Genomic DNA, 13,267 nt, shown 5'->3' on the forward strand with positions numbered 1-13,267 from the left:
CGAGACTTTTCTGACATTTCTATTCTTATTCCAATTGTGATTGTTCTTATCAAGTTTGGTTGTGCTGTATGCTGAGATGATGTTTGTTATGTCAATGTTTATTTATCTATTGTGGTTGTTGTGTTGGATGTTTTTTGTGCTGTCACTGAAAAACAAGTTTCCCCTGGAGGGACAATAAAGCTCTGAACTGAACTGAACTGAACAATATTTCACTCACAACACTTTTATTTAATTTTTTTACCTACTTGACTTGTCTTAATTTTTACCTACCTTTGTTTTTGTTTTGTTGTGTAGTTTTATGATGGGTCATGATTGATTGTGTGTGACGCTGAATGTATGTAGTAGTATGTCAAAATACCACTGTGATGGGCACTAGCAATTCACTGTGTATTATTTTATCTTATCTTATAATGTTGGACTTATACTAACTTTTCTTAAGACATCCTGGGCTGTTATTCACCTGTTGAAATGTACAGTAAATGTGTGGTTCATTTAATATGATGGTTTACAAATGTACTTGTAGTTGTATTCCCCAATCACCCTGTGGCAACGTCATCTATGATGTCACAGAAGTCCAGCCTGTTTTCTCCTACTTCGTTTAAATAGCAGCACAGAGTGGACAGGTGTCACATTTTTGCCTGGAAGCTTGTAAAAGACATCAGAGGAAATAGCTCACCTGTCAGGCACAGCTGAGAATAAAACTACACAAGATCTACATTAACGTATCTGCAGATATTTTTGCTCATTATCGAATTTTACCCATCAAACTGATGATAACAAGACCTACAGGTACGCTGAAGCAATATATTACATTATTCTCTATTATTTGATGACTTCTGGAAGAATGCCATATGGTATACATGTAATCAATGTAATATACCTTTCTTCTTTAAATTGCAGTTTATTATTTGTTGTTTTGTAAATTAGTTAATTAATTAAAGTTAAAGTAAAAATATTACATAATCAAGTATATTGTTAGTAATTAATAATTAAGAGTGTTTCATACGGGCAGAAATATGTGTCACTAGACATTGAATTTGAATCATGTTTATTTGAATTGAAAATTCAAGTTAATTTCTTATTTCATGCAATTATTCAAGTTGAGAAATTGAACTTCACTTTCTAGCAAAACATATTTATGTATACTGTTTCACTACATTTAAGTATGTTTGAGTAAAATGTATGATGATGAATATAATTTCATCCAAATTATCATTTGCTTTTATTAACCGTTGAAATGTTTTAAAATCACATTAAGCTAAATGACATATAAGACTTGTGCTTGGTGTGAGGGGAAATAAATGCTTTTTTTTATATTATTGATTAAAGTATCCATTGGCATTTAATTATAATACAGTAATTATTCACATTGATGATATATCAATGATTCATAATTTCACAAAAGTTATTGACTTTCCAGTGGTATACCACCATGTAATAGAAAAGGTGTGATCATTAAATAAAGCTTTTCTTTAGTAAAATCTAAGTTGTCCTGTATTACTCCTTTGGGTATTATGTTTAGTAAGATAACTATACACATTTACTCCCCTGACTACTAACTGAGTAATCATGTTATTGTATTTCATGGAATGAAATCTTCCCCTTTCTGCTACAGCCATGGACAACAGACTGGTCCTCACTGTCCTTTTTATGATGCTGTCCTGGATGTTTGTGGGAACATCAGCATCAACAACTACGGCCACAGCAGCAACCACTGCAGCAGAAGCAACAACTGAAACAACAGCAACAACCACTGAAAAAGCAACAACAACTACAGCAGCAGAAGCAACAACTACGACAGCAGAAACAACCACTGAAAAAGCAGCAAAAACCACTACAGCAGCAGCAACAACAAGTGAAGGAGCAGAAACAACCACTACAGCAGCAGCAACTACCACTGCCACAGCAACAGAAGAGACAACCACTGCAATAGCAGAAACAACTGAAGCACCAGTAGCAACAACATCTGTAGCAGCAGCAACAACCACTGCAGAAGCAACAACCACTGAAGCAGCAGCAACAACCACTGTAGCAGCAGCAACAACGACTATATCAACAGCAACAACTGAGGCAGCAGAAACAACCACTGCAGCGGCAGCAACCACTGCAGCAGCAGCAAAAACCACTACAGCAGCAGCAACAACCACTGCAGCAGCAGCAAAAACAACTACAGCAGCAGCAACTACCACTGAAGCAGCAGCAACAACCACTGCAGAAGCAACAACAACCACTGAAGCAGCAGAAACAACCATTACAGCAGCAGCAACAACGACTATATCAACAGCAACCACTGAAAAAGCAGAAACAACCACTGCAGCAGCAGCAACAACCACTGTAGCAGGAGCAACAACAACTGAAGCAGCAGAAGCAACCACTACAGCGGCAGCAACTACAACTGCAGCAGCAGAAACCACCACTGTAGCAGCAGCAACGACGACTACATCAACAGCAACCACTGAAAAAGCAGCAATAACCACTGCAGCAGCAGAAACAACCACGACAGCAGCAGCAACAACTGAGGCAGCAGAAACAACCACTGCAGCGGCAGCAACCACTGCAGCAGCAACAACCACTGCAGCAGCAGCAAAAACCACTACAGCAGCAGCAACAACCACTGCAGCAGCAGCAACAACCACTGCAGCAGGAGCAACAACAACTGAAGCAGCAGAAGCAACCACTACAGCGGCAGCAACTACAACTGCAGCAGCAGAAACCACCACTGTAGCAGCAGCAACAACGACTATATCAACAGCAACCACTGAAAAAGCAGCAACAACCACTGCAACAGAAGAGACAACCACTGCAGCAGCAGAAACAACCACGACAGCAGCAGAAAAAACAACCAATGCAGCAGCTACAACCACTGCAGCAGCAGCAAAAACAACTACAGCAGCAGCAACTACCACTGAAGCAGCAGCAACAACCACTGCAGCAGCAACAAAAACCACTTTAGCAGCAGAAACAACCACTGCAGAAGCAACAACAACCACTGAAGCAGCAGAAACAACCATTACAGCAGCAGCAACAACGACTATACCAACAGCAACCACTGAAAAAGCAGCAACAACCACTGCAGCAGAAGAGACAACCACTGCAGCAGCAGCAACAACCACTGCAGCAGCAGCAACAACCACTGTAGCAGGAGCAACAACAACTGAAGCAGCAGAAGCAACCACTACAGCGGCAGCAACTACAACTGCAGCAGCAGAAACCACCACTGTAGCAGCAGCAACGACGACTACATCAACAGCAACCACTGAAAAAGCAGCAATAACCACTGCAGCAGCAGAAACAACCACGACAGCAGCAGCAACAACTGAGGCAGCAGAAACAACCACTGCAGCGACAGCAACCACTGCAGCAGCAACAACCACTGCAGCAGCAGCAAAAACCACTACAGCAGGAGCAACAAAAACTGAAGCAGCAGAAACAACCATTACAGCAGCAGCAGCAACAACCACAGCAGTAGCAGCAACAACCACTGAAGCAGCAGCAACAACCACGGCAGCAGCAGCAGCAACAACCACTGCAGCAGCTACAACAACCACTGAAGCAGCAGCAACAACCACTGCAGCAGCAGCAACAATCACTGAAAAAGCAGCAACAACCACTGCTGCAGCTGCAACAACTACAGCAAAAGCAACCACTGCATCAAAAGCAACCACCACAGCAGCAGCAACAACCACTGCAGCAGCAGCAGCAACAACCACGACAGCAGCAGCAAAAACCACTGAAGCAGCAGCAACAACCACTGAAGCAGCAGCAACAACCACTGCAGAAGCAGAAACAACCACGGCAGCAGCAGCAGCAACAACCACTGTAGCAGCAGAAGCAACAACCACTGCAGCACAAACAACTACTACAACAGCAGCAACTACAACTACAGCAGCAGCAACAACCACTGTAGCAGCAGAAGCAACAACCACTGCAGCACAAACAACCACTGAAACAGCAGCAACAACCACTGCGGAAGCAGAATCAAAAACTGAAGCAGCAGCAACAACCACTGCAGCAGCAGCAACAACCACAGCAGTAGCAGCAAAAACCACTGAAGCATCAACAACAACCACGACAGCATCAGCAACAACCACTGAAGCAGCAGCAACAACCACTGAAGCAGCAGCAACAACCACTGCAACAGCAGCAACAACCACTGCTGCAGCTGCAAACACTGCAACAAAAGCAACCACGGCATCAAAAGCAACCACTACAGCAGCAACAACCACTGCAGCAACAACCACTGCTGCAGCTGCAACCACTGCAGCAAAAGCAACCACTGCATCAAAAGCAACCACTACAGCAGCAGCAAAAACCACTACAGCAGCAGCAACAACCACGACAGCATCAGCAACAACCACTGAAGCAGCAGCAACAACCACTGCTGCAGCAGCAACAACCACTGCTGCAGCTGCAACCACTGCAGCAAAAGCCGACACTGCATCAAAAACAACCACTACAGCAGCAGAAACAACAACTGCAGCAGCAGCAACAACCACGGCAGCAGCAGCAACAACCACTTCAGCAGCAGCAACCACTGCAGCAAAAGCAACCACGGCATCAAAAGCAACCACTACAGCAACAGCAACAACCACTGCAGCAGCAGCAACAACCACGGCAGCAGCAGCAACAACCACTGCTGCAGAAGAAACCACTGCAGCAAAAGCAACCACTGCATCAAAAGCAACCACTACAGCAGCAGCAACAACCACTGCAACAGCAGCAACAACCACTGCTGCAGCAGCAACCACTGCAGCGAAAGCAACCACGGCATCAAAAGCAACCACTACAGCAGCAACAACCACTGCAGCAAAAGCAACCACGGCATCAAAAGCAACCACCACAGCAGCAACAACCACTGCAGCAGCAGCAACAACCACGGCAGCAGCAGCAACAATCACTGCAGCAGCAACAACAACCACTGCAGCAGCAACAACAACTACTGCAGCAGCAGCAACAACCACTGAAGCAGCAGCAACAACAACCACTGCAGCCGCAACAACAACCGCTGCAGCAGCAACAACCACTGCAGCAGCAACAACAACCACTGCAGCAGCAGAAACCACTACAGCAAAAGCAACCACTACAGCAGCAGCAACAACCACTGCAGCAGGGGAAACAACCACTCCAGCAGCAGCAACAACAACTACTGCAGCAGCAGCAACAACCACTGCTGCAGCAGCAACCACTGCAGCAATAGCAACCACTACAGCAGCAGCAACAACCACTGCAGCAGTAACAACCACTGAAAAAGCAGCAACAACCACTGCAGCAGCAGCAACAACCACTGCTGCAGCAGCAACAACCACTGCTGCAGCAGCAACCACTGCAGCAAAAGCAACCACTACCACAGCAGCAACAACCACTGCAGCAGCAACAACCACTGCTGCAGCAGAAACAACCACTGCTGCAGCAGCAACCACTGCAGCAAAATCAACCACTACAGCAGCAGCAACAACCACTGAAAAAGCAGCAACAACAACTACTGCAGCAGCAACAACAACTACTGCAGCAGCAGCAACAACCACTGAAGCAGCAGCAACAACCACTGCAGCAGCAACAAGAACCACTGCAGCAGCAGCACCAACAACCACTGCAGCAGCAGAAACAACCACTGCAGCAGCAGAAACCACTACAGCAAAAGCAACCACTACAGCAGCAGCAACAACCACGGCAGCAGGGGAAACAACCACTCCAGCAGCAGCAACAACAACTACTGCAGCAGCAGCAACAACCACTGCTGCAGCAGCAACCACTACAGCAAAAGCAACCACTACAGCAGCAGCAACAACCACGGCAGCAGGGGAAACAACCACTCCAGCAGCAACAACAACAACCACTGAAGCAGCAGCAACAACCACTGCAGCCGCAACAACAACCGCTGCAGCAGCAACAACCACTGCAGCAAAAGCAACAACAACCGCTGCAGCAGCAGCACCAACAACCACTGAAAAAGCAGCAACAACCACTGCAGCAGCAGCAACAACCACTGCTGCACCAGCAACAACCACTGCAGCAAAAGCAACCACTACAGCAGCAGCAACAACCACTACAGCAGCAACAACAACTACTGCAGCAGCAACAACTACTGCAGCAGCAGCAGCAACAACCACTGAAGCAGCAGCAACAACCACTGCAGCAGTAACAACAATCGCTGCAGCAGCAACAACCACTGCAGCAGCAGCAACAACAACTACTACTGCAGCAGCAGCAACAACCACTGCTGCAGCAGCAACCACTGCAGCAAAAGCAACCACTACAGCAGCAGCAGCAACAACCACTGAAAAAGCAGCAACAACCACTGCAGCAGCAGCAACAACCACTGCTGCAGCAACAACCACTGCTGCAATAGCAACAACCACTGCTGCAGCAGCAACCACTGCAGCAAAAGCAACCACTACAGCAGCAGCAACAACCACTGCAGCAGCAACAACCACTGCAGCAGCAACAACCACTGCTGCAGTAGCAACAACCACTGCTGCAGCAGCAACCACTGCAGCAAAAGCAACCACTACAGCAGCAGCAACAACCACTGCAGCAGCAACAACCACTGAAAAAGCAGCAACAACCACTGCAGCAGCAGCAACAACCACTGCTGCAGCAGCAACAACCACTGCAGCAAAAGCAACCACTACAGCAGCAGCAACAACCACTGCAGCAGCAACAACAACTACTGCCGCAGCAACAACAACCACTGCTGCAGCAGCAACAACCACTGCTGCAGCAGCAACCACTGCAGCAAAAGCAACCACTACAGCAGCAGCAACAACCACTGCTGCAGCAGCAACCACCGCAGCAAAAGCAACCACCGCAGCAGCAACAACCACTGCAGCAGCAACAACAACTACTGCAACAGCAGCAGCAACAACCACTGCAGCAGCATCAACAACCACTGCAGCAGCATCAACAACCACTGCAGCAGCATCAACAACCACTGCAGCAGCAGCAAACACTGCATCAAAAGCAACCACCGCAGCAGGAGCACTTTTCATCATATTTAATTGTCTCTTTATTCATTTGTGTTTTATGTAAATCACTTTGCAGAGTGGCTTTGCTTTCTATCAGTGTAATGACTAAGATTACATGAAAGGCCACAGTCAGCACAAATCTTATGTAAATACACGCCAAGACAATCTTTACTGTATATATTTATATATTTATATATGTCTACATGTACTCGTCTGTTCAACCACAAAAAAGAAGTGCACACTCACAAGTGCACACAGAGTTGCAGAAGGAACCAGGCTGGATTTCCATCACATGCCATCTTTTTATTTTTCCTATCTTTATCAAGAGAGTGGTATATCAATCTGAGAGCATGATTTATTGATTTTAATGTTCAGATTTTGTAATATTGTCTCTCAAAACTCTGCTCTCATACAACAACACGTCACCATAACCAAACTTGTAAAATATTAGAGCAAATTAACTAGGGTTTTTTCACTTTTTAAGCATTTAAATATTACAACGTCCACAAAAAGGGTCCGTCAACATTTCTTCAAGCTCGTCTTATAATATTCAAATAACGGAAAGATTCATTGTAATAGTTCCTTCTGCTGCAGCTCGACTTTTAACCAGAACAAAGAGATCAGAGCACATTACTCCAGTTCTAAAGTCTTTAAACTGGCTCCCAGTCAGCTATAGAATAGATTTTAAAGTTCTGCTACTGGTCTAGAAATCACTGAATGGTTTAGGTCCAGAATACATGAATGACATGTTAGTAGAATATAAACCCAGTAGAGCTCTGAGATCTACTGACTCAGGTCAGATAGTGGCACATGGTATAAAGCACATTGAGTTGCCATTGTGTATGAAATGCGCTATATAAATAAATCTGCCTTGCCTGTTAAAGTGTTAATGCCAAACTAGTTGATATGGTGTTTTATTGAGAATTTAGTGTTTTTAAGCAAGTTGAATTATTTGGTACAAAGTTTTTATGGTTACACCACTTAGACATTTTTACCATAATCCTCTAATATATTCTCTCTAAATGGATTAAAAGCAGAAATTTGATGCTGGGTCCACAAAAAAAGAATGTGTGCAAGTTATTCATATGTTTATTTTCACATTTTAACCCTTTAAATTTAAACTAAACCACATGGACACAAAAAAAAACATCATTGACCCGAATATATTCAGGATTAGTGAACGAAATTCCTTCTTATAATGATCTTTATCATATTTTAGATCACTTCTTTAGACTCTTTTTTAAAATGAAAACGCTTTTTTTAATTCTATATTTTCTCTTTTTCATGTTTTTGTCTATTATTGGTTTTACTATTTTATGATTTGATGTTTTATAATCTTGACTTGTATCATAACTATCAACTTTGCTCTTTCCATGTTTTAATTGATTTTATTGACTTTTTCAAAGTGCTACATAAATAAAGTTATTAATCATCATTATTACTATCATTTATCGGTGAGTCACATTTTAAACACAATCCTATTAAACCTGATTCAACCACAAATATGAGACTCACTGAAAAAAGAAACAAGCAGATAATCTACGTTCCTTTGCTCAGTAAACACAGAGACACTCAACAGGTTTACTCTGCCTAACAAATATGTACTCACATCTTTACTCAAATATTTATACTCAATAAGAGCACACACACACACATACACACACACACACACACACACACACACACACACACACACACACACACACACACACACACACACACACACACACACACACACAAACACACACACCGATGTCTATTCTTGTGTAGTAGTTTGAGGTACTTGTACTTTACTTTAGTACAGTTTGAGGTACTTGTACTTTACTGCAGTACAGTTAGAGGTACTTGTACTTTACTGTAGTACAGTTTGAGGTACTTGTACTTTACTGTAGTACAGTTTGAGGTACTTGTACTTTACTGTAGTTTAGTTTGAGGTACTTGTACTTTACTGTAGTAGTCTGAGGTACTTGTACTTTACTGTAGTACAGTTTGAGGTACTTGTACTTTACTGTAGTACAGTTTGAGGTACTTGTACTTTACTGTAGTACAGTTTGAGGTACTTGTACTTTACTGTAGTTTAGTTTGAGGTACTTGTACTTTACTGTAGTAGTCTGAGGTACTTGTACTTTACTGTAGTACAGTTTGAGGTACTTGTACTTTACTGTAGTACAGTTTGAGGTACTTGTACTTTACTGTAGTACAGTTTGAGGTACTTGTACTTTACTGTAGTACAGTTTGAGGTACTTGTACTTTACTGTAGTAGTCTGAGGTACTTGTACTTTACTGTAGTACAGTTTGAGGTACTTGTACTTTACTGTAGTACAGTTTGAGGTACTTGTACTTTACTGTAGTACAGTTTGAGGTACTTGTACTTTACTGTAGTAGTCTGAGGTACTTGTACTTTACTGTAGTACAGTTAGAGGTACTTGTACTTTACTGCAGTACAGTTTGAGGTATTTGTACTCTACTGTAGTACAGTTTGAGGTACTTGTACTTTACTGCAGTACAGTTTGAGGTACTTGTACTTTACACAAGTACAGTTTGAGGTACTTGTACTTTACTGCAGTACAGTTTGAGGTATTTGTACTTTACAAAAGTACAGTTTGAGGTACTTGTACTTTACACAAGTACAGTTTGAGGTACTGGTACTTTACTGTAGTAGTTTGAGGTATTTGTACTTTACTGTAGTACAGTTTGAGGTACTTGTACTTTACTGTAGTACAGTTTGAGGTACTTGTACTTTACTGTAGTACAGTTTGAGGTACTTGTACTTGATTGTAGTACAGTTTCAGGTACTTGTACTTTACTGTAGTACAGTCTGAGGTAATTGTACTTTACTGTAGTTTAGTTTGAATCTGAATCATTAAAATCATTTAACTGGGAATCAAAATGCTTAAAACATATATCCTGTTGAGTATTTTCTGCTGATTTATATTTTTCATACAAGAACCAACTTCACCCTAAATGACACAAATCTCTCACTTGAAAACATGAAATTAGAGGTTATAATACTACACAACAATAATTGTTTTTTTCTCTCTAACCAAAGAGAGAAAATGGTTTAAATTCTGAAAATTAGGCTCAATTTAAACTTTCATTAAACAAAATCCTCCTGGAGAGATTTCATTCAATCCTTCTGAGTGTAAAAATACTTCATGAAACATCCTTCTACAGTAAAAGTACTGCAGTATTATGAGCGATGTAGTATGCAGTATTACAGTAAAAGTACTGCAGTATTATGAGCGATGTAGTATGCAGTATTACAGTAAAAGTACTGCAGTATTATGAGCAATGTAGTATGCAGTATTACAGTAAAAGTACTGCAGTATTATGAGCGATGTAGTATGCAGTATTACAGTAAAGTACTGCAGTATTATGAGTGATGTAGTATGCAGTATTACAGTAAAAGTACACAAGCTTTGAATGAGAAGAAAACACTTTGATCACTGTTGATAAAAATCCTGTTTATTGATTATTGAAGCTTCAGATTGTTCACACATCCAATCAGTAAAGTGTGATCAATGATTTCATGTTCAGATTGACTTCATCCACACAGTCAGTTAGTTTAACCCAGAATGTCAGCTATGTACAAGAACATCATTAATGATTATTATCATGATCATTACAGTTTGATTGAACATTTCTTTATGAATTTACAAAGTGATGAGAACAAAATATCTGTGATGAAGGAAGTTCTGCTGTTTTCTCTGTTTAAGAAACAACAGACACAAATACATCAATACAAACATGAAACTAACATTTAGAACAAAGAGAAGTTAAAAACATGGTGATGAGCAGTGAGAGCCTCCATGGATAAAAACACACAGGAAAAAGTCACATTTAAAGAAACTGAACATATCAATGACACATAAAGTAAACAAAGTGTTGAATATCACTATTAGCATGTCAGCTGATCTCTGAGCAGCTCAGAAACATGGAGACAAAAACATGAAGAATTACAACATCTGACACATGAAGTCTGAAATGACTTCTGTCTATTTCACTTTACACAACTCAGCTGTGGATCCAGCAACATAAAGTCCAGCATAGAGAGGCTGAGTGAATGTGGTCTGGACTCTGTGGAGGAGAGTCATGGTTTCAGAGACGCTGTAGAAGGACAGAATACCTGCTCTGTGATCCAGGTACACTCCGACTCTGGAGGAATCAGGACCTGAGACGGTAGTTTTAATGTTGTTGAAGTAAAATACATACCTGTTAGTGACACAATATAAAGACCAAGATTTGTCATTACGTCCAAATAGAGATTCATCTCCTGCTCTGCTGATATTCTTGTATGCGACTGATACACGAACCGCTAACCCTCTCCACTCCACCTCCCAGTAACAACGTCCAGTCAGACTCTCTCTACTCAGGACCTGATAACTAGTGAATCTGTCTGTGTGACTAGAATAAGACTGTAGACCCGTCCATTCTACTTTTCTGTTCCCCTCAGATAATAACAGATGTGTGTGTGCTGTGTTTGGATCCAGAGTGATTTCACGTGAATATTTTAAGAACTCAGCTCTGGTCTTGGGTTCTGGTTCTGATGGTAAAACGTCCACTTCAGTCCCTGTCAGTGAGATGTTTGTCCATTTGTCCCTCAGGATGTCCTGTAGTTTATCTCTGAGCTCTGACACAGCTGCTTTCACATCCTCAAAGTATCTCAGAGGACGGATATTGATGCTGGATGAGTCTGTAGGTTCACTGAGTTGTGACACTGAGGGGTAGTTGTGTAGAAACTGGTTGTGATCCTCTGTGTGTGAGAGCTGCTTCAGTTCAGCTTCTTTCCTCTTCAGCTCAGTGATCTCCTGCTGCAGCTTCTCCTGAAGCTCTTTGACTCCACTCACTTCAGTTTCCTGCTGGGATCTGATCTGCTGCTTCACATCAGAGCTTCTTTTCTGGAGGAGACGGATCAGCTGAGTGAAGATCTTCTCACTGTCCTCCACTGCTTTATCAGCAGAGAGACTGACGGCCTCCACCTCCTGTTGAAGCAGCTTCACATCTTTCTCTCTGTGCTGGATTCTCTGCTGGATGTTTAGTCGACTCACCTCGAGCTCTCTCTGCCTCTCAGTCCTTTCTGCTGCAGCTGGGACTGTGTCGTGGCCTTTATGTTCATCCATAGTGCACAGATAACAGATAATCTGCTGATCAGTATGGCAGAAAATCTCCATCAACTTATCATGACGAGAGCAGATGTTCTCCTGGAGCTTCTTGGAGGGCTCCACCAGCTTGTGTTTCTTAAATGTAGGTGATTCAAAGTGAGACTGGAGGTGATTCTCACAGTAAGAGGCCAGACACACCAGACAGGACTTGAAGGCTTTCAGCTTCCTCCCAGTGCAGACATCACAGGCCACATCTTCAGGTCCAGCATAGCAGTGATCAGCAGGAGCAGCTTGGAGTCCAGTCTTCTTCAGCTGCTCCACTAAAGCTGCTAACATGGTGTTTTTCTTCAGGACAGGCCTCGGTGTGAAGGCCTCTCTGCACTGAGGACAGCTGTAGATCTTCCTCTGATCCTCTCCATCCCAGCATCCTTTAATACAGCTCATACAGTAGTTGTGTCCACAGGGAATAGTCACCGGATCCTTCAGTAGATCCAGACAGATCGAACAGCTGATTATTTCTCGGTCCAGCTGATCGTTCTGCGCCATTTCAGCTCTCAGAGGCAACGAGTGTCTGAGTTTCACTTTCTATTTGATCATGTGATCCTGCTGAATGCAGCCTGACGGCTCTGTGCTGCGTCACATGTTGGTTACACCCATCTACAAACTGTAGACCTGAAGGGAGAGAACAAGGAACTCTGATCCCAGAGTGGAGCTTGTTGTGTTTAAAGAACAGGGACGGTTATCAGGACGAGGAGCCGCACTGTGGATTCAAACTGTGTTTCCTCATTTACAGTAAAATCTCAGTTAAAAGCTGCTCAACATTTAACTTTACTGCTATGTACAAATACTCCATTACAAGTAAAAGTACTGCATGAAAAGGTAGTAATGTAGTATGCATCAATAAATGTTCAAATGATCCAAAATTTCAGCAAAAATCAAAAATTAGAGAAAAAGTCCAAAAACTGAAAACACATTTGTGTATCAGAACTTAGTTTTTTCTTCTTTCCTCTCCCATTAATCATCTCACCACCCCTCACATTTATCTGCTGACCCTTTGGAGGGGCCCCACCCCTAGGTTGGGAACCACTGGACTAAACTAGCTAACTGTATATAAAGTAGTGTAAACTAGCTCCACCTCCAGCAGCTACAACAGTAACATGCTGCTCTAACACTGATGCTTCACTATTAATAATCTAATGA

General features: G+C 42.5%; 1 protein-coding gene across 1 annotated transcript; it reads right to left on the reverse strand.

Annotated features, from left to right (window-relative positions):
• Nucleotides 1–10,456: 10,456 nt before the first annotated feature.
• LOC133980001 (tripartite motif-containing protein 16-like) lies at nt 10,457–12,613 on the reverse strand. Its single transcript, XM_062418558.1, has one exon. It carries the CDS (start codon nt 12,611–12,613, stop codon nt 10,961–10,963), a length of 1,653 nt encoding a protein of 550 aa, XP_062274542.1. The 3' UTR covers nt 10,457–10,960.
• Between the last annotated feature and the right edge of the window lie 654 nt (nt 12,614–13,267).

Source organism: Scomber scombrus, chromosome 5 (genome assembly GCF_963691925.1).
Source record: "Scomber scombrus chromosome 5, fScoSco1.1, whole genome shotgun sequence".
Lineage (NCBI taxonomy): Eukaryota > Metazoa > Chordata > Actinopteri > Scombriformes > Scombridae > Scomber > Scomber scombrus.